We start from the raw sequence: 27,751 nt of genomic DNA, 5'->3' as shown, positions 1-27,751 counted from the left end.
AAATTCGGCTTGTCACCAAAAGCACTCACAAACTTCTACAGATGCACAATCGAGAGCATCCTGGCGGGCTGTATCACCGCCTGGTATGGCAACTGCACCGCCCTCAACCGTAAGGCTCTCCAGAGGGTAGTGAGGTCTGCACAACGCATCACCGGGGGCAAACTACCTGCCCTCCAGGACACCTACACCACCCGATGCTACAGGAAGGCCATAAAGATCATCAAGGACATCAACCACCCGAGCCACTGCCTGTTCACCCCGCTGTCATCCAGAAGGCGAGGTCAGTACAGGTGCATCAAAGCTGGGACCGAGAGACTGAAAAACAGCTTCTATCTCAAGGCCATCAGACTGTTAAACAGCCACCACTAACATTGAGTGGCTACTGCCAACACACTGTCAATGCCACTGACTCTACTCCAGCCACTTTAATCATGGGAATTGATGGGAAATGATGTAAATATATCACTAGCCACTTTAAACAATGCTACCTTATATAATGTTACTTACCCTACATTATTCATCTCATATGCATACGTAGATACTGTACTCTATATCATCGACTACATCCTTATGTAATACATGTATCACTAGCCACTTTAACTATGCCACTTGGTTTACATACTCATCTCATATGTATATACTGTACTCGATATCATCTACTGTATCTTGCCTATGCTGCTCTGTACCATCAATCATTCATATATCATTATGTACATATTCTTTATCCCCTTACATTGTGTATAAGACAGTAGTTTTTTTGGGAATTGTTAGTTAGATTACTTGTTCGTTATTACTGCATTGTCGGAACTAGAAGCACAAGCATTTCGCTACACTCGCATTAACATCTGCTAACCATGTGTATGTGACAAATAAATTTGATTTGATTTGATTAAATGTGCATGCATGGAAAACATACACTACAATGACCAAAAGTATGTGGACACCGGCTCGTCAAACATTCTCCTGGCATTTGACAAACTGACTTGTTGGAAAGGTGGCATCATATGATGGTGCCACATTGAAAGTCATTGAGCATTTCAGTAAGGCCATTCTACTGCCAATGTTTTCCTGTGGAGATTGCATGGTGGTGTGCTCGATTTCACCTATCAGCAATGGGTGTGGCTGAAATAGCCGAAACCACTAATTTAATGGGGTGTCCATAAACTTTTGGATATATAGTGTATTTCAGGCCTTCAACTGATGAGACTGTATTAAAAAAACGATTTCATTATCTTTAAGTTTATCTATTTCGCAGCCAAGATCTGTGAGAAAATGCACTTTGATGGTGACAGTAGTACAGTGAGATATCTTCTTAGGCTTCTAGGGGCGATTTAATACTTATTTATCATTGCATAACATCAAAGAGAGAGTCGCATAGGTAAGCATGCCTGTCCTTGCTGTGTGTGTTTTTTTGTCATATATTGAATGGGCTACTTTTATTTATTGATGGTGCGTGGAAAACGCCTATCCAAATCAACACTGTGGTTATGTCTTTGTCACAGTGAGGTATATAGCCTGAGTGACAAGCCGTACAAAAGACAACTGAATGTCAATCATGGCCTAGTCGCCGTGCGATGGAAGAATAGGAACAGTCCAAAGGGAAACATGCTTTACCAAAACATACCAGCCCTAACTACCAGAGCAGCTCTCTCTCAAGGGTCTCTGTCGATAAGTTTCAAACGAGCGGTGCGTCATTTCCTGAAATTAATTAAATTGCCAAACTGAATTAAAAGCCCTGGACATATTTAATGCAAGTGCTCTTAATTGCGGTTTGTTAAATTACCGTTGCCTAGCCGCAGTTTCATGTTCTGTGCCAGCGTGTTTGTCACGCCTCGTCACTGGGAGAGGAGAACGATTCCTTATGATAGCTCCTCGACAGGCTAGGGGTACGTCCCAAATAGCACCCGATTCCCTACATAGTGCACTACTTTTGGCCAGAGCCCTATGGGCCCTGGTCAAAAGAAGTGCACTATATAGAAAACGATGACATTTGGGATGTGTAGGAGAACAGGGGCATCACAGCCAGTCTTCACACTGTAGTAGACTTCAAAGTGGGTCATAACAGCAAGCTGAGCACGACACAATTATAATAAAAAACACATCTGCTCAATATGCTGCCCAAAAATCTTTCCCACTGCATACCAACAAAATGTAATTTTACCTCAAACACAATAATAAAAGTATGTGGACACCCCTTCAAATGAGTGGATTCGGCTATTTCAGCCACACCCGTTGCTGACAGGTGTATAAAATCGAGCACACAGCAAAGCAATCTCCATAGACAAACATTGGCAGTAGAATGGCCTTACTGAAGACCTACTGAAGACGTGGCACCGTCATAGGATGCCACCTTCCCGGCAAGTCACTTTGTCAAAATTCTGCCCTGCTAGAGCTGCACCGGTCAACTGTAAGTGCTGTTATTGTGAAGTGGAAACGTCTAGTAGCAACGGCTCAGCCGCAAAGTAGGCCATACAAGCTCACAGAACGGGACAGCCGAATGCTGAAGCGTGTAAAAATTGTCTGTCCTCGGTTGCAACAGTCACTATCAAGTTCCAAATTGGCTCCTGAAGCAACGTCATCACAAGAACTGTTCGTTTGTAGCTTCATGAAATGGCTTTCCATGGCCGGGAAAACACACAGAAGCCTAAGATCACCATGCACAATGCCAAGTGTCGGCTGGAGTGGTGTAAAGCTCGCCGCCATTGGACTCTGGAGCAGTGGAAATGTGTTCTCTGGAGTGATGATTCACGCTTCACCATCTGGCAGTCCGATGGACAAGTCTGGGTTTGGCAGACGCCAGGAGAATGCTACCTGCCGGAATGCATAGTGCCGACTGTAATGTTTGGTAGAGGAGGAATAACGGTCTTGGGCAGTTTTTTATGGTTTGGGCTAGGCCCCTTAGTTCCAGTGAAGAGAAATCTTAAACTTACAACATGCAATGACATTCTAGACGATCCTGTGCTTCCAACTTTTTTTGGGGGGGGGGGGGGGGAATTCCTTTTGCGATGGTGGATACTGTTTTTGCCAGAACTCTCAATTTCTAACATGTATGAATACAGAAGTTAATCACTCAGCTGACCAGATTACCCAAGATTTTACTTCTGGGTTAACAGAGATTAACGGAGACTGGATGTCATTCTCCATCACACCTCAAGGTCATATTTCTCAAAGGCTCCTGAGTGAAGTATTTCCTTGAGACCAAGGCTATTATTGTAACCACATCACTGAAGTGAAAACACACTTAGGTGTTCTCTCTCTCTCGTTCTATAGCACTGTTTAGGTGTGGCCACAACCCTTTTTGTAAAGGTAATTTCCCTAGCAGGCTGGCACCCATTCTGCCAGTCAGTCCGTTATGACTAGAAGGTTTCACATGGTGTTTTAAGGACTATAAACTTAAAAACAGATCGATACATGATTTGTCCTGAGAGCAGACGGGAAAATAAACATAAGACAAAGGAGAGGCTAAGGGAGGATCGTGAAGGAATGTATCTGCCCCCTGTGGTATTCACTGTTTACTGAATTTCTTTCAAATTGGTTTTCTTGTATCAGGTCCCCCAGAGGGATGGGAGGCTCAGGCAATTTGCCAAGCAGTCTTCCAACCTGTCAGAGGGCCCACTATCGGATGATCAATTGGACTCTAAAGATACCACAAAAGCGAGTGAACTGAAAGGAAGTATGAGTTGATAACGCTAGATGAGATTTCTTGCTTCTTCCAAACCGTGTGACCATTATGATCGACCTAATGCTTGTGTACAAGGGAAGATTCATAGTGAATAAGTTCATGTTTAGAAATATTCCAATCTTATAGTATGCAGCGCGACACATGTCCTTCGCATAGGGCTGATCAGGCTGTAGATTGTGGCCTGTGGAATGTTGTCCCACTTCCTCTTCAAACAAGCTGTCGTACACGTCGATCCAGAGCATTTCAAACATGCTCAATGGGTGACATGTCTGGTCAGTATGCAGGCCATGGAAAAACTGGGACATTTTCAGCTTCCAGGAAATGTGTACAGAAATGTGTACAGATCTTGCGACATGGGGCTGTGCATTATCATGCTGAAACATGAGGTGATGAGGGTGGATGAATGGCACAACAATGGGCCTCAGGATCATGTCACGGTATTTCTGTGCATTCAAATTGCCATTGATAAAATGCAATTGTGTTCGTGGTACGTAGCTTATGCCTGCCCATACAATAACCACCATGGGGCACTTTGTTCACAATGTTGACATTAGCAAACCGCTCGCCCACACAACGTCATACACGGTGTCTGCCATCTACCCGGTACAGTTGAAACCGGGATTAATCTGTGAAGAGCACACTTCTCCAGCGTGCCAGTGACCATCGAAGGTGAGCCTTTGCCCACTGAAGTCGTTTACGACGCTGAACTGTAGTCAGTTCAAGACCCTGGTGAGAACAATGAGCACACAGACTAGCTTCCCTGAGAAGGTTTCTGACAGTTTGTGCAGAAATTCTTCAGTTGTGCAAACCCACAGTTTCATCAGCTGTCCGGGTGGCTGGTCTCAGACGATCACACAGGTGATGAAGCCGGATGTGGAGGTCCTGGGCTGCTGTGATAACACGTGGTCTGGGGTTGTGAGGCCGGTTGCACATTCTGCAAAATTCTCTAAAGAGACATTGGAGGTGGCTTATGGTAGAGAAATTAACATTCAATTCTCTGGCAACAACTCTGGTGGACATTCCTGGAGTCAGCATGCCAAATGCACATCTGTTGCATTGTGTTGTGTGACAAAACTGCACCTTTTAGAGTGGCCTTTTATTGTCCCCAGCACAAGGTACACTTGTGTAATGATCATGCTGTTTAATCAGCTTCTTGATATGTAAACAAATTTGTGCACATCATTTGCAAGAAATAAGCTTTTTGTGCATCTGGAAAATTTCTGGGATCTTTTATTTCAGCTCATAAAACACTTTACATGTTGCGTATTTATTTTTGATCAGAAACTATATACAGTATATATATACAATACCGTGTGAAAACTCTGGACATGCCTACCTATTCAAGGGTTTTTCTTTATTTTTACTATTTTCTACATTGTAGAATAATCGTGAAGATATCAAAACTATGAAATAACACATATGGAATCATGTAGTAACCAAAAAAGTGTTAAACAAATCCAAATATATTTTATATTTGAGATTCTTCAAAGTAGTCACCTTTTGCATTGATGACAGCTTTTCACACTCTTGGCATTCTCTCAACCAGCTTCATGAGGTAGTCACCTGGAATGCAATTCAATTAACAGGTGTGCCTTGTTAATTTGTGGAATTTATTTTCTTCTTAATGCATTTGAGCCAATCAGTTGTGTTGTGACAAGGTAGGGTGGTATACAGAAGATAGCCCTATTTGGTAAAAGACCAAGTCCATATTATGGCAAGAACAGCTCAAATAAGCAAGGATAAAGACAGTCCATCATTACTTTAAGACATGAAAGTCAGTCAATATGGAAAATGTCAAGAACTTTGAAAGTTTCTTCAAATGCAGTCGCAAAAACCATCAAGCGCAATGATAAAACTGGCTCTTATGAGGACCGCCACAGGAAAGGAAGACCCAGAGTTACCTCTGCTGCCTAGAATAAGTTCATTAGAGTTACCAGCCTCAGAAATTGCAGCCCAAATAAATGCTTCACAGAGTTCAAGTAACAGACACATCTCAACATCAATGGTTCAGAGGAGACTGCGTGAATCAGGCCTTCATGGTAGAATTGCTACAGAGAAACCCCTACAAAAGGATACCAATAATAAGACGAGACTTTCTTGGGCCAAGAAACATGAGCAATGGACATTAGACCAGTGGAAATATGTCCTTTGGTCTGATGAGTCCACATTTTATATTTTTGGTTCCAACCGTTGTGTCTTTGTGACACAGACTAGGTGAACAGATGATCTCTGAATGTATGGTTCCCACCGTGAAGCATGGAGGAGGTTTGATGGTGTGAGGGTGCTTTTCTGGTGATATTGTCAGTGGTTTATTTAGAATTGAAGACACACTTAACTAGCATGCCTACCACAGTATTCTGCAGCAACACACCATCCCATCTGGTTTGTGCTTAATGGGACTATCATTTGTTTTTCAACAGGAAAATGACCCAACACACCTCCAGGCTGTGTAAGGGCTATTTGACCAAGAAGGAGAGTGATGGAGTGCTGCATCAGATGACCTGGCCTCCACAATCACCCGACCTCAACCCAATTGAGATGGTTTGGGATGAGTTGCACCGCAGAGTGCTGGAAAAGCAGCCAACAAGTCTTCAGCATATGTGGGAACTCCTTCAAGACTGTTGAAAAAGCATTCCAGGTGAAGCTGGTTGAGAGAATGCCAAGAGTGTACAAAGCTGCCATCAAGGCAAAGGGTGGCTACTTTGAAGAATCTAAAATACAAAATATATACGTATATAAATACAATTTTTTGGTTACTACATGATACAATATGTGTTATTTCATAGTTTTGATGTATTTGCTATTATTCTACAATGTAGAAATTGATAAAAACTAAGAAAAACCCTTGAATGAGTAGCTGTGTCCAAACTTTTGACTGGTACTGTACATAATATTATAAAGCCATGACAATATTATGTCTCACTCCTTTCTCATTTTGCGGACATTTTGTTGACCTTTAGCGTCAGGGCTAGGGAGGGCAGCATGTCTTCTGAGTAAACACACCAGGGAATCCCTCCGCCTGCCTGGCTCTGTCATGACCCAAATCATCAGCACACAAGGAGTTGGGTCAGAGGACACTGTGATCCTTTTCCCCTTCCCATTGCAGAAGTGACTTCATGAAACCCAACATCATATTACAAGGAACCAAGATACAGTAAAGAAATTCATTAGCGCAAGCAAGGTTCGAAACATTGGTCTTTGGTGTTCATTAACTTGAATGCAAATGTACGGTTCACTACATACATTTATTTGGTAAGCTTGCATTATAATAGAGCAGCATTAGCAATATGGCAGAGTCATAAGAGTATCTGTGTGAAGTAGAACAGCACCCGTAACTGCTAAGGGGAAAATAACGAGGTAATGAAGCATTGCACTGAGAGGAGAGTAAAAGAACAGCACCCTGGCTCTGTATACTTCAGGTGAAGTAAAAAATCTATGGAAATGCAGCATACTCCAATACTGGAGAGGGCACTCGGCCGAGCTATCTATCTGCACAGTGTTTTCGTGCTCTAAATGCTGCAAAAAGAGCACAAACGCTCCAAAAATAGAGTGGACATTAAACTCCCTTGATTGCAGAGTGCTTTTGTAGGTCCTAGTCTAGTTAGACAGTGATGCTGCCTGGAAATGAGACAAACCTATTCTGGAACTACTAATGCAGCAGGCTGTGTGGCTGTTAGCATTATGTCTGTCTCTGCAAGCACGAGGAAATAGTTCACCCTCTGTAGGAGTTCAAGGGAAACCAGACATGAGAGGAGGATATGGGGAGGAGCTGAGCACAAAATGCTACTCAGTATTGTGTTTTAGACAGGAGGGAAAGCTGGAAACATAATGATAAAGGTTTCCTTAAATTGGCCTTGGTGCAGTATAAATCAGGACAATGCTACAGATTAGGACAGATCATTACACTATATGGGTTTAGCACGTACACTACATGACTAAAAGTATGTGGACCCCCGGCTAGTCAAACATCTCATTCCAAAACCATGGATATTAAAATGGGGTTGGTCCCACCTTTGTTGCTATAACAGCCTCCACTCTTCTGGGAAGGCTTTCCAGTAGATGTTGGAACATTGCTGCGGGTTCTCAGCCACAAGAGCGTTAGTGAGGTCAGGCACTGTTTGTTGGGAGATTAGGCCTGCAGCGCAGTCGGCATTCCAATTCATCCCAAAGGTGTTCGATGGGGTTGAGGTCAGGGCTCTGTGCAGGCCAGTCAAGTTCTTCCACACCGATCTCAACAAACCATTTCTGTATGGACCTCACTTTGTGCACAGGGGAATTGTCATGCTGAAACAGGAAAGGGCCTTCCCCAAACTGGTGCCACAAAGTTGGAAGCACAGGATCATCTAGAATGTCATTGTATGCTGTAGAGTTTTAATTTCCCTTCAAGGAAACTAAGGGACCTCGCCCGAACCATGAAAACCAGCCCCAGACCCTTATTCCTCCTCCACCAAACTTTTGAGTTGGCACTATGCATTCGGACAGGTAGTGTTCTCCTGACATTCGCCAAACCCAAATTAGTCCGTCGGACTGCCAGATGGTGAAGCGTGATTCATCACTCCAGAGAAGTTTCCACTGCTCCAGAGTCCAATGGCGGAGAGATTTGCACCACTCCAACCAACGCTTGGCATTGCGTATGGTGACCTTAGGCTGGGGTCAGGCCATGGAAACCCATTTCACGAAGCTCCCGGCGAACAGTTCTGGTGATGACGTTGCTAGAGTTTGGAACTCTGTAGTGAGTGTTGCAACCCAGGATAGTCAATTTTGACGCTGTACGCACTTCAGCACTTAGTGCTCGTGTTTGCCTACCACGGTTTGCGGTTGTGCCGTTTTTGCTCCTAGATGTTTCCACTTCACAATAACAGCACTTACAGTTGACCAGGGGCAGCTCTAGCAGGGCAGACATTTGACGAACTGACTTGTTGAAAAGGTGGCACGTTGAATGTCACTGAGGTCTTCAGTGAGGCCATTCTACTTCCAATGTTTGTCTATGGAGATATACACCTGTCAGCAATGAGTGTGGCTGAAACCTTTGAAGGGGTGTCCACATACTTTTGTTTATTTATGTATCTGTTCTTATCTCACTGTTTTACCGTTTTAAAAGCTTAAACAGTATTGACCATTTCTGTATTGCAGGCTATTTGCTGAGGGTCCAGGGGCCTCATTTATAACCTTTGCGTAAATTTCACACAAAATATCTGCGTGCGCTATTTCTGAAAAATCAGGCGCGAGATTTATAAACTTGCCGCATGCTATACATACCCATGATTCCCATTATAAATCAGACATGTCGTAAAACTATGCAGGGGTGGCAGGGTAGCCTCAGTTGTCCTGAGTCTGCACAACTCTGCCAGGACCTAGGATCAAGAGAGACGCTCAAGTGTTTTAGTACTATATCTCTTGACACAATGATGAAAATAATCATGGCCTCTAAACCTTCAAGCTGCATACTGGACCCTATTCCAACTAAACTACTGAAAGAGCTGCTTCCTGTGCTTGGCCCTCCTATGTTGAACATAATAAACGGCTCTCTATCCACTGGATGTGTACCAAACTCACTAAAAGTGGCAGTAATAAAGCCTCTCTTGAAAAAGCCAAACCTTGACCCAGAAAATATAAAAAACTATCGGCCTATATCGAATCTTCCATTCCTCTCAAAAATTTTAGAGAAGGCTGTTGCGCAGCAACTCACTGCCTTCCTGAAGACAAACAATGTATACGAAATGCTTCAGTCTGGTTTTAGACCCCATCATAGCACTGAGACGGCACTTGTGAAGGTGGTAAATGACATTTTAATGGCATCGGACCGAGGCTCTGCATCTGTCCTCGTGCTCCTAGACCTTAGTGCTGCTTTTGATACCATCGATCACCACATTCTTTTGGAGAGATTGGAAACCCAAATTGGTCTACACGGACATGTTCTGGCCTGGTTTAGATCTTATCTGTCGGAAAGATATCAGTTTGTCTCTGTGAATGGTTTGTCCTCTGACAAATCAACTGTAAATTTCGGTGTTCCTCAAGGTTCCGTTTTAGGACCACTATTGTTTTCACTATATATTTTACCTCTTGGGTATGTTATTCGAAAACATAATGTAAACTTTCACTGCTATGCGGATGACACACAGCTGTACATTTCAATGAAACATGGTGAAGCCCCAAAATTGCCCTCGCTAGAAGCATGTGTTTCAGACATAAGGAAGTGGATGGCTGCAAACTTTCTACTATTAAACTCGGACAAAACAGAGATGCTTGTTCTAGGTCCCAAGAAACAAAGAGATCTTCTGTTGAATCTGACAATTAATCTTAATGGTTGTACAGTCGTCTCAAATAAAACTGTGAAGGACCTCGGCGTTACTCTGGACCCTGATCTCTCTTTTGAAGAACATATCAAGACCATTTCGAGGACAGCTTTTTTCCATCTACGTAACATTGCAAAAATCAGAAACTTTCTGTCCAAAAATGATGCAGAAAAATTAATCCATGCTTTTGTCACTTCTAGGTTAGACTACTGCAATGCTCTATTTTCCGGCTACCCGGATAAAGCACTAAATAAACTTCAGTTAGTGCTAAATACGGCTGCTAGAATCCTGACTAGAACCAAAAAATTTGATCATATTACTCCAGTGCTAGCCTCTCTACACTGGCTTCCTGTCAAAGCAAGGGCTGATTTCAAGGTTTTACTGCTAACCTACAAAGCATTACATGGGCTTGCTCCTACCTATCTCTCTGATTTGGTCCTGCCGTACATACCTATACGTACGCTACGGTCACAAGACGCAGGCCTCCTAATTGTCCCTAGAATTTCTAAGCAAACAGCTGGAGGCAGGGCTTTCTCCTATAGAGCTCCATTTTTATGGAACGGTCTGCCTACCCATGTCAGAGACGCAAACTCGGTCTCAACCTTTAAGTCTTTACTGAAGACTCATCTCTTCAGTGGGTCATATGAAGGGAAGGTGAACGGAAAGGCTCTGGAGCAACGAACCGCCCTTGCTGTCTCTGCCTGGCCGGTTCCCCTCTTTCCACTGGGATTCTCTGCCTCTAACCCTATTACAGGGGCTGAGTCACTGGCTTGCTGGGGCTCTCTCATGCCGTCCCTGGAGGGGGTGCGTCACCTGAGTGGGTTGATTCACTGTTGTGGTCATCCTGTCTGGGTTGGCGCCCCCCCCCCCCCCCCCTTGGGTTGTGCCGTGGCGGAGATCTTTGTGGGCTATACTCAGCCTTGTCTCAGGATGGTAAGTTGGTGGTTGAAGATATCCCTCTAGTGGTGTGGGGGCTGTGCTTTGGCAAAGTGGGTGGGGTTATATCCTTCCTGTTTGGCCCTGTCCGGGGGTGTCCTCGGATGGGGCCACAGTGTCTCCTGACCCCTCCTGTCTCAGCCTCCAGTATTTATGCTGCAGTAGTTTATGTGTCGGGGGGCTGGGGTCAGTTTGTTATATCTGGAGTACTTCTCCTGTCCTATTCGGTGTCCTGTGTGAATCTAAGTGTGCGTTCTCTAATTCTCTCCTTCTCTCTTTCTTTCTCTCTCTCGGAGGACCTGAGCCCTAGGACCATGCCCCAGGACTACCTGACATGATGACTCCTTGCTGTCCCCAGTCCACCTGGCCATGCTGCTGTTCCAGTTTCAACTGACCTGAGCCCTAGGACCATGCCCCAGGACTACCTGACATGATGACTCCTTGCTGTCCCCAGTCTACCTGGCCATGCTGCTGCTCCAGTTTCAACTTCCACCTGACTGTGCTGCTGCTCTAGTTTCAACTGTTCTGCCTTATTATTATTCGACCATGCTGGTCATTTATGAACATTGAACATCTTGACCATGTTCTGTTATAATCTCCACCCGGCACAGCCAGAAGAGGACTGGCCACCCCACATAGCCTGGTTCCTCTCTAGGTTTCTTCCTAGGTATTGGCCTTTCTAGGGAGTTTTTCCTAGCCACCGTGCTTCTCCACCTGCATTGCTTGCTGTTTGGGGTTTTAGGCTGGGTTTCTGTAGAGCACTTTGAGATATCAGCTGATGTACGAAGGGCTATATAAATAAATTTGATTTGATTTGATTTGATTTAGTGGTTAGAGCGTTGAATTAGTAACCGGAAGGTTGCAAGTTCAAATCCCTGAGCTGACAAGGTACAAATTTGTCATTCTGTCCCTGAACAGGCAGTTTACCCACTGTTCCTAGGCAGTCATTGAAAATAAGAATTTGTTCTTAACTGACTTGCCTAGTTAAATAAAGGTTTTTGTTCAACTTGACTTTTTATTTAAAAAATATTATAGTACTACTGATATTGATTACTGCATTGTTGGGAAAGAGCAAGCAAGAAAGGCATTTCACTCTAGGCTACTTGTGTACATGACAATAAAAACTTGAAACTTGATACATAGGCCTACTCCAATGACAATAAACTTGATACATAGGCCTACTCCAATCTATGATATTGCAAAACTTGAACTACATATAGCCTATCTATTTATGAGGTGCAATTACATGAGAGATGTGCATGGTAATTTGTAGTATGGCCCCTTCGGGAATATGAACCCATCAAAGACAGAAAAGGTGAGGAATATATTCTGCAATGGTTCTGAAAATAAAATAGGAAAAACGTTTCATATGTCTAATTCTAAGATTCCTTATGTCTAATTATTTCAGATTTGAAACATAAAACACATAGATGTTTCGCTCTTCTCACTAATGGCAAATGGTTGCATTCTTGTTCATATGTTTTTCCTGTTGACATTTTTTTATGAATAAGCTTTTCATCATATCTCCCATTTAAACAAAAATACTTACTGTACTTGCCAGCTTGAAATAGAATATTTCCACCACTAGCAGATGAGCATATGCATAGTCTAAAGTTTGCAGGAGGTGAGCACATTCTCAAGTTCCCATTTTATAAGTGCCAACTTCTGCTTGAAAACTGTTGTACGTATGCAAGGTTTATTACGCGAGACGCGAAATGATTAATAAAGGGTAGCTCTGCACTGAAATGTCAGCCTGTAACATCACTAATTGTCTAACATGAGATTCAGGGGTGATGGATTTTGATAATTGTCTGCTCTCTCTCTCTCTCTCTCTCTCTCTCTCTCTCTCTCTCTCTCTCTCACTCTCACACACACACATAGCTGAACATGCTGATCTCACAATTAGTGGCATACCTCTGGGGCATCTTCACATTTACCAAGTGAGACAATTTACCATGGCCCTGCCGACTTCTCATAGTATTGAAATAACAGGTTCTAAAGCCAGTACATCATTGCCTCCTGAGTCCTGATGCAAACACATGAAATATTCCATATGTTTGTTAAGTGTAACACAAGGGATGAGAAATCCAGAGTACATAGGATTTGTATCTAAAGGCTCAAGTATCTAGCTCTTTGAAGCATGTAAGGGGACCTTCAAGGCGGGCACATATGTATTACAGTTTTTCTCAATTGCTAAAACACTAAAACCCATTGGCTGAACAAAGTTCTCAGTTGCCTGGACTCATTTAGCTAATTATGCAGTCTGTTGTCAATACCTTAAACCATTTCACATGGTAAAACACAATTTGCAGATCTCACTTGGACTTTTCAGCAAAACTCTAAACACATTCTCATTCTCAAAACACATTCTGCACTCTAATGCACATGTCATTCATACTGGTAAACACAAGTGGCAACAATCAAATACAAATAGAGAACATATGTCATTGATTGAACACAACCACTCAAAATGGATTTAACCTGTTTCAAATGATGCGACACAACCAATATAAACCAGTTCAGAGAGCAAACAGGTTGTTGAAGGTGGGAAGGAGAAAGTCTGAGAATGGATACTGTAGTACAGTGCATTGTAGGCTGTATACTGTACAATGGACAAATTGTATGGCCCTGAACATTGTGCTTTCCATTTATTAACAGTACTGACTATTCAATAGATTTTGACTGGTTGCAGGTTCATATCAACAAAGAACCAGAATTACAGTATCACAGAGACAAAGGACAAGTTTGTGAGATACAGGGTACAGTACTGTAAAAATAGGGGTACAAGGAGGAGGAAGAACAAAAAAACAAAATTGCAAAGAGCAAAGCAGAGTAGTAATTTCTGATCAATTTTGAGCTACTATGATAGAACATGTTTTCGTTCATCAAAAGACAATGACGGAAAAATATGAATATTTTTTTTTGATTAAAAATGTACTTCTCCCTGAGAATTGTATGTTTTGAACAATGTGTTTTCTATTTTCCGGTGTATTGTTTACTGACTGCTTGAGAGTGTATATCATTTTGATCACTTTGTTTACGATTTGAGAGCAGTGTTTGATTTTGAACACAGGTAAAACTGTTTTGAGGAGAATGTTTCATTTTGCAAGAGGAGTAAGAGGTTATGTAAATAGTGCTTGAAGATGAGGTTTTGTGTTTAATGTTTTCAGGAAATGGAGCAAGGTTTCAGAAATTGTGTTTTAGCAATTGAGAAAAACTGTATTATTATTTTGTTTACCTTTATTTTAAAAGGGAAAACATATTGAGACCTAGGTCTCTTTTTCCAAATGTGCCCTGCACGATTCAACACAAATATACACATTATACACAAAATATACACAGAATACACAATTAAAACACAAAACTACAGTCCTGTGAAGCACAAGTAAAACATCACAAATCACCTCGATAAACTGTTACATTCCTCCACAAATAAGTCCACAATCAATTCTCTGAACTGGCCTAGCGGCAGCAGAACATTAAGGTGAAATGTATTCGGAATTTTGTTCCGGCAACACGGTGCTTTAAGAATCAAAGCAGCTTTACCTACAGTGTAGCTCGGTGGAGGCCCTTAGGAACCTCAAGAGTTAGCCAATCCTGTGAACAAGTTAGGCAACTCAGCTGTCTATATGTCAACAGCAATGCTAGATAAGATGGGAGTTTATGAAGTAGGACCTTGTAAACAAAAAGGGAATCATGTAGAGATATATCAAATCAAATCAAATCAAATATTATGGACCTTTAGCGAAGTCCAGCCAACCTTTTGATCCAGGATGCAGAGATGAGTATCAAAACTGTCACCTGTCACCAGTAGCTTACTATGACCAACACACACAGTGAGACTACAAACCACAATATCTGTCATCCATGGGATTATAAAAAGTGAAGAAGTAAAGAAGAAATAAATGTATTTCAGCATGTGCTATACAGCCATGATACCACATGCCTCTGGTCACAGATACATATGGAGCTCAGGTTTCAGGATTAAGGGCTGTATTCTTACTAGAATCTTGATCCATTTTAAGAACTACAACTTCTAAAATCCATGTCAACATTCCCACAGGTCATCAAGCTGTAGTATAGAGTGAATTATTTGCATTTGTTATATACGTAAGACATGGATGTGAAGCTATGCCACAAATGAAGGACAACCGAGGTGTCGAGATTGAGATTCTATTGAATTCAATATAAAAAAATAAACAATATTATCCTGCCCCAGCCATTGAACAATAAGACACCGTATCTACAGCATATACAGCATTTCAGAACATGTATATTGGTCCCACAAGTGTTACATTTTTCTATCTCAAGAACCTCCCTCACAGTTGCATAGTAGGCAGAAATGATTCAACATACCAAAGCAAAGAAAATTGCATATCTAAGTAAATGTGTTTAAGTGAGCGTGGAGCATAATCTCTTTCTGAATGAGGCTCATTTTTCGTTGGTGGGCCCATTGCACTTCTTTTCTCTAGATTTATGACGAGAGTAACTCCTCACTATGCAGAAATCGCTCCACCATATCCTGGTTGCTAAAATTCTAATAGTTCGCCTAATTTCAGTTTATGTGACAAAGCAAGCCAGTATAGGGTAGAGAATCATTGTACCATCTAAAACGCTGTGAAATATATTTTCCAAATAACAAAAATATTGCCTTTTCAACCGTTTGAAGCTGGTGTATAAAACCGAAAGATGCAAAAATGAAATGAGAATGACAGTCATATTTCCATGTGAATATTTTTTGGTCACCCAAAAGGTTACATATTGCAGTTTTAAATGTGATGGGTATGGGGGTCAGTCAGTATTATAAGGAAAAGTCTCATCATCATGGATATATCCACATTCAAAAGTTCCCTTTGTTATTCTTATGGGTAGCCTCTGGCTAGAGGTTGGTGACATGTTCTACCGTGGTTTAAGATGACATTTCTTGCTAAATAAGATTTATCGACTTCATAATTTTCTTTACGGATTAGCAACCTACTCCAACCTCAACAGACATTCAATAACGCAATAAGCCAAACATAATCTCCCCAAAATTGTATATATGCAAATTTCCCAGAAATTGTCATTGAGATGATTTAGACTTTTTTTTTAAACAAATGCTTACGTTATTTTCCATACCCTGCCCAAGCCTAATGCCCGGTGTTATGCTATGCATTGCAGCATCAGTGTGCTTGTGAAGAGTCACTCCAGCAGCTCTTTGTGCTATTATCTGCGGCACCACAGAGCACTTACTTACTCACAATAGCTGAAGCATCTGCCGTTTCAATCCAGAAAATGGACTATGTAATCTCTCCCTCAACAGGTCTTTCTTAGTCAAATGCACAGCAGCTCCAGAGTTCCTAGGACTCCCTTGGGGCCTGGGATTGCAGTCATTAAACCGTTTGGAGAGCAGGTCAAGGAACAGCCAGATAATCCAGTCCATCTTTCCTCGATATCCTTCCTCTCTCCTCAACCCTCCCTCCCTGGTTCTGTCTGAATAATGCAGACTTTGGGATCAGAGCAGCTCCCCTGACAGACTGGACTGGGAAGCAGCTGCACCTATGAAGCGCAGCCTTTGAGCTGTCACGCCCCATCTCCAGCTAAGCAAATCGGTTTAAACAGGCAAACAGCATTGTGCTCCTTCCCAAAATGTCACACCAAAGTTTTACTGCGAAATGCTTGATGTATTACATTTGCAGTTGTTCAAGCTGAAACCGGTACAGGTGTGTTTGTGTGGTGCCACTCTGGAAAGGTGCAAAGGCCTTGAATGTGTCTTCCCACCTACCGCTACACATTACAGGAGAATTGTTAATTTGTGTATACTAAGCTAATAGTGTTCTTTGTCACACATGACTTACCATCACCATATGAAACGGCATTCGCAATGACCACATTTTCTGTAATGTAATAATTTTTTGTATTTATTTATGTCAAGAGGAAGGACCCAGACAAATGGTTTAGAAATTATTATTTTGCCCCCAAAAATGATTGCATGATTTACTAGGTCTTCGGCATGCATGTCCCAGCAGTGAGTCCTACGACTGTCACTGAAAATGATTGATTATCAATCACTTTAACCATGCGACAAATTGGTAAATAAATGTGACTGCCGTGGATAGCAGGCGACGCAGACACCGAGACGGAGCAGCGAGGCCTATAAAAGGCAACTGGTGCGCTCTGCCAGGGGCGACGGGGGAGCAGGAGCGTGGTAGGGAGGCAGAGAGGGTGAGCAGACAAACAAGAGGCTGTCACTGACTTCATTGATTTCACTGCGTGCCTTCAACCTTTACAAACTTCCTGTGTGCACTCACAGCTAAATATTGGTTGACGGGATCCGCAAAGCAATGTTATTTCACTGTAAACAAGGAGAGGTCTTTGGAGCTTACTCTCATCGACAAATATACATGGTATCGCTAGAATGTGCGTTTGTGTAGTACAGAGACCAGACAGTGTCAAGTGCATCTGAACTGCATGAGTCGTGACACAGGTTTAGCTGTCGTGGAATTGTATCTACTCCTTTTCTGAAGGAATAATCTCTAAATTGTTGCACCTGTTAATCAGGGAACTTAATATGCTCCCAACATACAGTGCTTATTGGTAATCTAATAGCATCTCCTTGCAAATTCTTCAAGGAAATGACACAGAAGAATCTACACTATCTATACTATATATTTTGTTGACCTTTATTTAACTAGGCAAGTCAGTTAAGAACTAATTCTTATTTTTCAATGACGGCCTAGGAATAGTGGGTTAACTGCCTGTTCAGGGGCAGAACAACAGATTTGTACCTTGTCAGTTCGGGGGTTTGAACTTGCAACTAGTCCAATGCTCTAACCACTAGGCTACCCCGCCACCCGATGTACGTTTTATGTTTTATGAGCTCAGAGTGGAATGCAGTCGCAGTATGAGCTTGCTTTGCGTTCTACCTTTTGGCAGGGCCTATGCAGCCAAGGAACACCTCATATACTGTCACCTCTGAGTATATGTGGTATTTTGTTGCACCATAAAATATTTTGAGAGCCCTTATAAAACCCATCATCTTACATCTTACAATGCCTCAAAATGAAGGCTTGGAGAGAAATGAAGAGAGGCCGCAGCGCACTCAGTATGGAAGATGAATAGCACTTCCCAGGTAGGAGTGTCTGGGAACAAGTGGGTTTAGACCCATGGGGGAATACAACAGAGCAGTAAGAGTGCAATTAAAAGGAGTGAACTCAAACTAGATTAGTTCTTGAGTGGGCAGACAGACATGTCCTCAACGCATAACGGCATTCAAACTACACATTCTGTTGCTCAATTTGTAGTAGGCTATTTTCAGTTGTGTTTTTCATGGAGTGGATTGGAACATACCATTTCCACAAAAGATACACAGTTTGGCAAGCATTGATCACTGGCACTCACACTCTCATACACAGACAGGGACTGAGTGACTATCTCTGTGCATGCATGATATATTGTGTGTGTGTGTGTGTGTGTGTGTGTGTGTGTGTGTGTGTGTGTGTGTGTGTGTGTGTGTGTGTGTGTGTGTGTGTGTGTGTGTGTGTGTGTGTGTGTGTGTGTGTGTGTGTGTGTGTGTGTGTGTGTGTGTGTGTGTGTGTGTGTGTGTGTGACCACTCTCAGTGCTACTTCAAAAGCAGGATGCTTGGGGAAAACTTGTAAAGCAAGTGTGCCTTCTAGTGGTGACTTGGGAGGACTATTTCACATGGGATGTGTGTAGAGTTACATTGGTACCTGGTAGAAACGAAAGTAAAAACGAAAGCAACTTACGATAGAAGATGTATTCAGTGTAACTTGACCAGATCTTGTCCTCTGTGTGTCGATTCACGGAGGACGCTGTGACTGAAGAGTTACAGGCAACCATCTGGAAACCACACTCTGACAGGATGTCAAATGATCTCTCAAGGTGTTTGAACTTCAGGTAAAACCTGGAAGTATATCGATCTGGTGTCCTGTCTGGGTCTCGACTCTCATTCAAGGTCTCGCCAAAAACTTCCTTGGCTAACGCGACCCTCCCACAAATCAAAATCCGCGGAACCCTTCTGAATTTGGCGTCAGTTTGACTCTCTCTGCCCACTGTGCAAGAGCCCCTGTAACCAACTGTAATGAACCCACTTTTTCTGTCCGCCGGGACCAGTGATGACGGCGGACACATCTTGTGGTCGCTGCCATGAGAACCATCTTCAAAATCACTGTGGAAGTATTCGTCTGGACTGTGTTTTAGATCTTCGGGGGTCAATAGTTTGACCATGTCTGACAACTGAAAGTACTCCGCCTCTTTCCTAAGCCTCCCCTTCTCTGGAAAATGGTCGGGCAGTACAACTTGTTTGTCTCTGAGGAAGTCCAGAACATATCGAAATAAAAATCCATCTCTGTCGATAAAATAGCGTCCCTTAGGGTCCCGCGCCAAGTCGTTAGTGGCATCTTTCTTGGGTGAGAATATTTTTCCCAGCAAGGAATTCGGGGTGCTTACTAACGTTGCATGACGTGTGTAATACACCTGTCCCCCAACGTTTAATTCTACAACATCTGGGAAACTATTCTGAACAGATCCTTGGTCTTTGGACGTAGGGTTAGTCCTACAGTTTCCACTCAATGCCATTGTTTCCGTCATGATTGACTAAAAACTCCACCGAATTTTAGATGGAAACGGTAGATTGATGTCCAAAAGTTGCTATTTTACTGGTACTAAAACAAGGTATATTTGTGTTTAAAATGTAAAATTAAACACACTGAACATAAATTATGACAAATGTTTCTTTTTAAGTCAGTCATTCACCTACCAGTCGCTGCAGTCTTAGAAAAATAGCATAATGGTGGATGTCCACGAAACCCACCTCAAAAACTAACAGAAAAACAGTGTTCTGAGACTACAAAAAATATATACAGACGCATCAAAGGTGTGTACCACAACAGCGCGCATCAGTTGCTCTGCCTCCATTGCCCATGGGAGAAAAACATTGCCGAGGGAAATGACTGAGGTTCATGAGAACCCCCGCGGCCAGATCACATAGAAACGCTGTCAAACGGAACATGAGCTGCCTTGCTTCTGTTTGCTAGAGCAAAATGAATAGCTTATAGATGGCCCAATACTCTACATAAATGCACAAATATATCTACAACATATTCAATAGAAAAACTCCTCACAACAACTTCTAAAGTCCAAAGGGAAAGATATCGTTATCACCGGCGTTTTATCTCTAACTTCCTTTGAACACGAGTAACTTCACAGAGGTTGCATCCACTCCGCCCCGATGAGTCCTGTAGTGTGTCCCCCAGTGCTCAGATTGTGCTGTTAGCGGTCGGAGGAACAAATTGTGTCATGGTTGTGGGCGCGCTGAGGCTGCATAGCGGGAGCTGTCGGAGGAGCTGAAACGATTCTCCCCGTCCCCTCCAAGCAAGGTGGTGCAGCGTAAAAAAAACAACGTCTCAGCTGATGTTGCCTCAATGGTGCAGGGATAAACCATAATAGGTAATAAATAATTACATCATCTTAAAGGAATATACTGAAATATATATATATATATATATATATATATATATATATAGCGTATATTGAAAGCTACCTTTCACCTTTTTTTTATGTCGACCTCTGATAAAAATTACAGTATAGGTTAAACTTGTGCCAACTGAAAATTATCCAACAAGATTACGTTTCAACAGCCAACACCCAATCCGAGTGCAATCATTTCTCCATTATCTTAGTCCATAATAGGTTTTTGTGAGTATTTAAAACGGAAGCGATTTCAGGCTCGAAAAGAATGGACCATTGTGTTGTCAACCATAGTAGGCCATTATGATATAAATAAATACTTAACAGTAGCCCATCAATTTGCATTGTACTTGACTGGTCTGGTGTGGCAAATAGCTACTGCCTCAACTGTTACGTTAACATTCTGATTATGCAACAGCGCCTCTTGCAGTTATGTTCGACGCTCTTAAACCACGGACAGCTCCACCAGCTCACAGGCACCTTGCATGCAACTCCAGTTTGCGGCACGTGCACATTTCAGCATTCTGTTTGTTGAAACTCAACGTGTTGTAGACTGTCTTAATGTCTCTACATTTGTTGATACGATAGTGGAAACAGTTATCTTGGATATAAGTGTTTGAGGGGAACAAGGCAATTATTGATACAACAAATAATTAGGCCTACTTTTTCACAGACAGGGCTAAATGCTATTGGTTTTATAAGCCAAGATTGCACAAAGTACCCAACCACGTCATGTTGGGTATAACTCCACAATATGTTCAAGATACCTTTATCTAGGCATCCATTTCATAACAAAAGGTAATACTGCTACTACTTTATTAGATATAAGTTCACTCTTTGGATTTGGACTTGGTTGGACATGGTTGGCCATCCCAGCAGTCATTGTTAATTGTTAATTTGTTAATGACATATTGCCCAATATCCCACAAGAACATTTTACTGCAGTGGGCTAAATCAGGGTCACACAGAGTGTTTCTTAGTAGTCTTAAAACAAATCTACTTTGAAACAAAAGCATACACCTCACACACATGGTTATGGGCTTTAAAAAGAAGACACCTGTACCATGTCAGATAAGGAAGTGAAATGTATCAAATGTTGTGCTTGCATCCCAATATTACACTTTATATTCATCACAGAAGACTGAAATATAACAAAACCGTTTGACATATAAAGAATTTAAAAAAAAGAAAATGTGGTGTTTCTATTATTGATTATTTATGAAATTATGAAAAATATTAATAACATCCACCCATGAGGCCACTAGGTCATTTGACTGCAGGAAAGGCCTACTAAAACTGAGAGGAGAGATACTCTCCTCTCGTTCTGAGCACTTTCATTTCAGAAGAACCTACCACCAATTTTAATATTTGATGGATTCCTCCACTTTGTAACTTTCATCAAGTGATTAAAAACCGCTCCAGTGGTTTACGCTGGATGATATTATACAGTAAATGGAAGAGATGATACAATTGCCCTCTTTAAAAAAAAATATGTTAAGTGTTTGTTTTTCTACTTAATGTTGTCCTGTGGTATTTCGGAAGACCTGCTGCTCCTCAGAGAGTGGGCCTTCCTGAGACCTCTGTGCACTCCGTCAGAAGTAGGCCATGGCTGTAATCATAAATACAACGTCATGTGCTTCTATTTAAAGTGATGTGACCATCTGTAAGGTGTTATACTGTTGGTGCAGTAGGGCTATGGCAGTTTCAAATGAGATACATTGGAAATCAACATTATGCTCTTTTATTTCCACGTCTTGTCTCTCCATGCAGAACTGAAAGGGTTTGTTCAATAAGAACTTAAGGTAAGGTAGGTAAGTTTACTTAGCAGAATAATCTATCATCATCAGACACCGAGGAGCTGGTCTAGATCTACTTTACCATTGGCTTCCTCTCAAACCACAACCCCTCTATGGGGGGGGGGGGGGGGCTTAATGGAAGTATATCAGAGAGGCCCCCTACTCACTCACATCTCTACAGACAGAGCCTATGATGTACGATGACTTACTCATTCACTTCAGCATGATTTTGGGGAGTGTACTTGCGTGCTTTATGCCCAGATGAATCCCGCTCTGCATTTCATTGCACTGCTTCAGTCACTTGAAGCAGGGGATTGGGGCACCTCAGAACTATGTGGGAGAGCTCTTACAAAAAAGCATAAAATAAATCACATGAAAAAAACATGGTTTTCGGAACAAATCACTTTCTTTGTTTTTTGGTCAGACACGTGGTTTTCAGACGAGTGAAGTTTCACATGTACATTTCCCATGTGATTTCCCCTCCTGAAAAAAATGTTCCCCATATGTGACGTTTTTTTAACGCATTTATTTCCTGCATTTGGGCGTTTTGAATGTGGTCACCCTAATTTCCACCGGTAGAAACATTGCTACCATAACATTATTTCAATCCCAAATGTGAATCTGAAATTCCACATATGAAAGTGAGATTTCCACAGTTAGAGTTTTCTTACATGTGAAACTGCTAATTTTATGGGGGTTTTATAAGGGAGATGGAAGATGAACCGGCGCCTGGGAGGAAAAACAGACTATAGAGCTGAGAAGCAGATAGATGGCAGCATGTCCCTTTTTCAGCACTTATCAGTGAACCTGATAAGAGTTATTGGGGGGATTGTGTCTGTGCAATAAGTCAGCTGGTTGTCAGGTTGGTATTACCCTCAGAAAAAAAATATGAAGAAATCCCAATGTGATGACATTTTTTTATTTTATTTTCACGAGTCAGATATGTGGTTTTACATGGATTTCTCACATGATTCAGACACATGTGCTTTCCCAACATTTCACATGTGATATTCCAAGTTTCACATTTGTGCTTTGGTAAGAATGGTGTTGCATTCCTACCACAGAGTTCCAGACACTTGTAGAATCTATGCCAAGGTGCATTGAAGCTGTTCTGGCTCGTGGTGGCCCAACGCCCTACTAACTTCTTATGGCTGCAGGGGCAGTATTGAGTAGCTTGGATGAAAGGTGCCAAGAGGTGCCCAGAGTAAACTGCCTGCTCCTCAGTCCCAGTTGCTAATATATGCATATAATTACTTTTTGAATGATGTCTGTGAGTATAACAGAACTCATATGGCAGGCCAAAACCTGAGAAGAAATCAAAACAGGAAGCGGGAAATCCGAGGTTGGTCAATTTTCAACCCAGCCCCTATTGAATACACAGTGGGATATTGGTTGTTGCACTTCCTAAGGCTTCCAATAGATGTCAACCGTCTTTAGAAACTTGTTTGAGGATTCTACTGTGAAGTGGGACCGAATGAGAGAGGAATGGGTCAGAGGTCTGCAAGCAGTCACGCGCTGGTCACCCACATTTCACATGAGAGGTAGCTGCGTTCCTTTGCTTTTCCGAAGACAAAGGAATTCTCCGATTGGAATATTGTTGAAGTTTTATTTTAAAAACATCCTAAAGATTGATTCCATACATCGTTTGACATGTACATCGTTTGACAGTAACGTACATCGTTTGACAGTAACGGAACCTTTTGACATTTTGCCTGCAACTAGGGAACGCGCTTCATGACTTTGGATTTGTTTACCAAACGTGCTAACAAAAGTAGCTCTTTGGACAAAAATGATAGACATTATTGAACAAATCAAACATTTAATGTGGAACTGGGATTCCTGTGAGTGCATTCTGATGAAGATAAGTAAATTTTTATAATGCTATTTATGACTAATGTTGACTACCCAATATGGCGGATATCTTTTTGGCTGCTTTGTTGTCTGAAAGCTGTACTCAGATTATTCCATGGGTTGATTTTTCCGTAAAACTTTTTTGAAATATGACACAGCGGTTGCATTAAGGAGAAGTGTATCTCTATGTCCATGTTTAACAATTGTATTTTCATCGACATTTATAATGAGTATTTCTGTAAAATGATATGGCTCTCTGCAATATCACCGGATGTTTTTGGAACTAGTGAACATAACACGCCAATGTATACTACGTTTTTTTAATATAAATATGCACTTTATCGAACAAAACATACATGTATTGTGTAACATGAAGTCCTATGAGTGTCATCTGATGAAGATCATAAAAGGTTAGTGATTCATTTTATCTCTATTTGTGCTTTTTGTGACTCCTCTCTTTGGCTGGAAAAATGTCTGTGGGAGCAGGTGTGTTACATTTGGTGTCATCGCTCTCACACTCCCTCATACTGACTGGTCACTGGAAGTTCAACATGGCACTTCATGGCAAAGAACTCTCTGAGGATCTGAAAAAAAGAATTGTTGCTCTACATAAAGATGGCCTGGGCTATAAGAAGACTGCCAAGACCCTGAAACTGAGCTGCAGCACAGTGGCCAAGACCATACAGCGGTTTAACTGGACAGGTTCCACTCAGAACAGGCCTCGCCATGGTCAACCAAAGAAGTTGAGTGCACATGCTCAGTGTCATATCCAGAGGTTGTCTTTGGGAAATTGACGTATGAGTGCTGCCAGCATTGCTGCAGAGGTTGAAGGGGTGGCGGGTCAGCCTGTCAGTGCTCAGACCATACGCCACACACTGCATCAAATTGGCCTGCATGGCTGTCGTCCCAGAAGGAAGCCTCTTCTAAAGATGATGCACAAGATAGTCCGCAAACAGTTTGCTGAAGACAAGCAGACTAAGGACATGGATTACTGGAACCATGTCCTGTGGTCTGATGAGACCAAGATAAATGTATTTGGTTCAGATGGTGTCAAGCGTGTGTGGTGGCAACCAGGTGAGGAGTACAAAGACAAGTGTGTCTTGCCTACAGTCAAGCATGGTGGTGGGAGTGTCATGGTCTGGGGCTGCATGAGTGCTGCCGGCACTGGGGAGCTACAGTTCATTGAGGGAACCAACATGTACTGTGACATACTGAAGCAGAGCATGATCCCCTCCCTTCGGAGACTGGGCTGCAGGGCAGTATTCCAACATGATAATGGCCCCAAACACACTTTCAAGACGACCACTGCCTTGCTAAATAAGCTGAGGGTAAAGGTGTTGGACTGGCCAAGCATGTCTCCAGACCTAAACCCTTATTGAGCATTTGTGGGGCATCCTCAAACGGAAGGTGGAGGAGTGCAAGGTCTCTAACATCCACCAGCTCCGTGATGTCGCCATGGAGGAGTGGAAGAGGACTCCAGTGGCAACCTGTGAAGCTCTGGTGAACTCCATGCCCAAGAGGGTTAAGGCAGTGCTGGAAAATGATGGTGGCCACAGAAAATATTGACACTTTGGGCCCAATTTGGACATTTTCACTTAGGGGTGTACACACTTTTGTTGCCGGCAGTTTAGACATTAATGTGTGTTGAGTTATTTTGAGGGGACAGCAAATTCACACTCTTATACAAGCTGTACACTCCCTACTTTACATTGTAGCAAAATGTAATTTCTTCAGTGTTGTCACATGAAAAGATATACTCAAATATTTACAAAAATGTGAGGGGTGTACTCACTTTTGTGATATACTGTATTATGTATTTAGGATGTTTTCAGGGTATTTGGAATGCTTTCAGACAATGTGATATACTGTATTATGTATTTTGGATGTTTTCAGTGTACTTGGAATGCTTTCCGACAATGTGATTAATCATGTGAATTTTTTTTAACATAAAATCAAATGACAAAAAGTGAACTTGAGTTAACTGATTAAACTCTGACAGCCCTATTTCAAAATCATCTCTTAGTAGAGAATTATCTGTTTACATTCATTTCAAAAGAAAACACATTCACACATTTTCATAATATATTAAGATGCCTTTTGGGTCTGTGTACTAAATGTAACAAAAACCAATAGACAGCTAACAATAACAGAAGCAAAAAATAGCTAGGACAAAATGGAAGGCTAGCTCTCCCCTAGCACAAAGCTAGCTAGCAGTTAACAATTAGCAGGCAACCATTAGGGGGGTGTCTCCTGGTCTGACAAACAGTGCTCTAGCTCTGCCAAATTCACCACAGATGCAGAAGGTTGACATAAGTGGATGCGGTTGATTGAGACAGACACAGCCCATACAAAAAAAAAGATATCTCGAGCATAAACAGACAGATGTTGGTGGGGATGTCGTATTTATGTTAATTGCATCATATTATGGGTATTCTTGTAATCGTTAAGGATGGGAGTTTTTCAGGATAAAAAACAAACAGTGGAGCTAAGCACAGGTAAAATCCTCGAGGAATACTTGGTTCAGTTTGCTTTCCACCAGACACTGTGAGATTCATTCACCTTTCAGCAGGACAATAACCTAAAACACAAGGCCAAATCTACACTGTAGTTGCTTACCAAGAAGACAGTGACTGTCCCTGAGCGTCTGTTTTGCTTGAAATCTGCTTGGAAATGGTTCTCTAGCAGTTGTCAACAACCAATTTGACAGAGCTTGAAGAATTTTGAAGATAATAATGGGCAAATTTTGCACAATCCAGTTGTGGAAAGCTTTAAAAAACTTACTCAGAAAAACTCACAGCTGTAATCACTGGCAGAAGTGATTCTAGGTGACTCAGGGGGTTGAATACTCATCTAATGAAGATACAGTATATTATGTTTTGTTTTTTTACAAAAGTTAAAATTTTTCTTCCACTTTGACATTAGAGTATTTTATGTATATCGTTGACAAAAAAAAAAAAAAAAATCACCCCTCATCCCCAATTTGTAACACAACCAAAAACTCAAGGAGTCTGAATACTTTCTGAAGGCACTGTAGATGCAATTCATTACATCTGGCTACTGGATGAGTCAATAATACTTATCTTCAGAGGCCTCTCTGATTTGCAGGGGCACATTGTAAAATAGAGGGTCCATTGGTGACCTTATAACTAGTAAAAATGCATAAACTAACTAACACTCAAAAATGTTTTGTAGAGTGGCTGACTAAGGAGAGCAAGGGAGAGGTCAACATTTACACAATTATTACCCAGAGGAAAATGGTGGATGGTCATTGCTTTTAGTAGGGTTTAGTCTTTTTAAAATTGAGTCCAGGGGAGGGTCATGTAATTTGTAATCGATTAAATGTCATATTGCTCAGGGTTTGACAATTAGTTGCTTATTATAGTATCTCGATGTGTGCCCGATGATGCCCCTAATCACTGATTCTCTGCTGGGTGTGCAATATCAAGTGCGACTAGTGTGGTCTCAACATTGTTTTTGTAAACTACATCAAACCAAATCAACTGTGTGCACGCCTTTTTGCAAAACTATGTGGAGATAATGGATCAAAGAATGGCAATGTTCTATTTCATATATATATATATACAGTTGAAGTCGGAAGTTTACATACACTTAGGTTGGAGTCATTAAAACTAGTTTTTCAACCACTCCACACATTTCTTGTTAACAAACTATAGTTTTTCAAGTCGGTTAGGACATCTAGTTTGTGCATGACAAAGGTCAT

General features: G+C 41.8%; 1 protein-coding gene across 1 annotated transcript in view; it reads right to left on the bottom strand.

The window, feature by feature from the left end:
* The window catches only part of LOC109892173 (BTB/POZ domain-containing protein KCTD16-like), a 92,236-nt gene extending 71,985 nt beyond the window's left edge, over window positions 1–20,251 (bottom strand). Inside the window, exon 1 of the mRNA XM_020484611.2 lies at window positions 18,661–20,251. Coding sequence (XP_020340200.1) covers window positions 18,661–19,504 — 844 coding nt within the window. The 5' untranslated portion in view covers window positions 19,505–20,251. The remainder of the gene's footprint in view (window positions 1–18,660) is intronic.
* Between the last annotated feature and the right edge of the window lie 7,500 nt (window positions 20,252–27,751).

Source organism: Oncorhynchus kisutch, linkage group LG6 (assembly GCF_002021735.2).
Source record: "Oncorhynchus kisutch isolate 150728-3 linkage group LG6, Okis_V2, whole genome shotgun sequence".
NCBI classification, from domain to species: Eukaryota; Metazoa; Chordata; class Actinopteri; order Salmoniformes; family Salmonidae; genus Oncorhynchus; species Oncorhynchus kisutch.
This window is presented reverse-complemented; position numbering and strand designations above follow the sequence as displayed.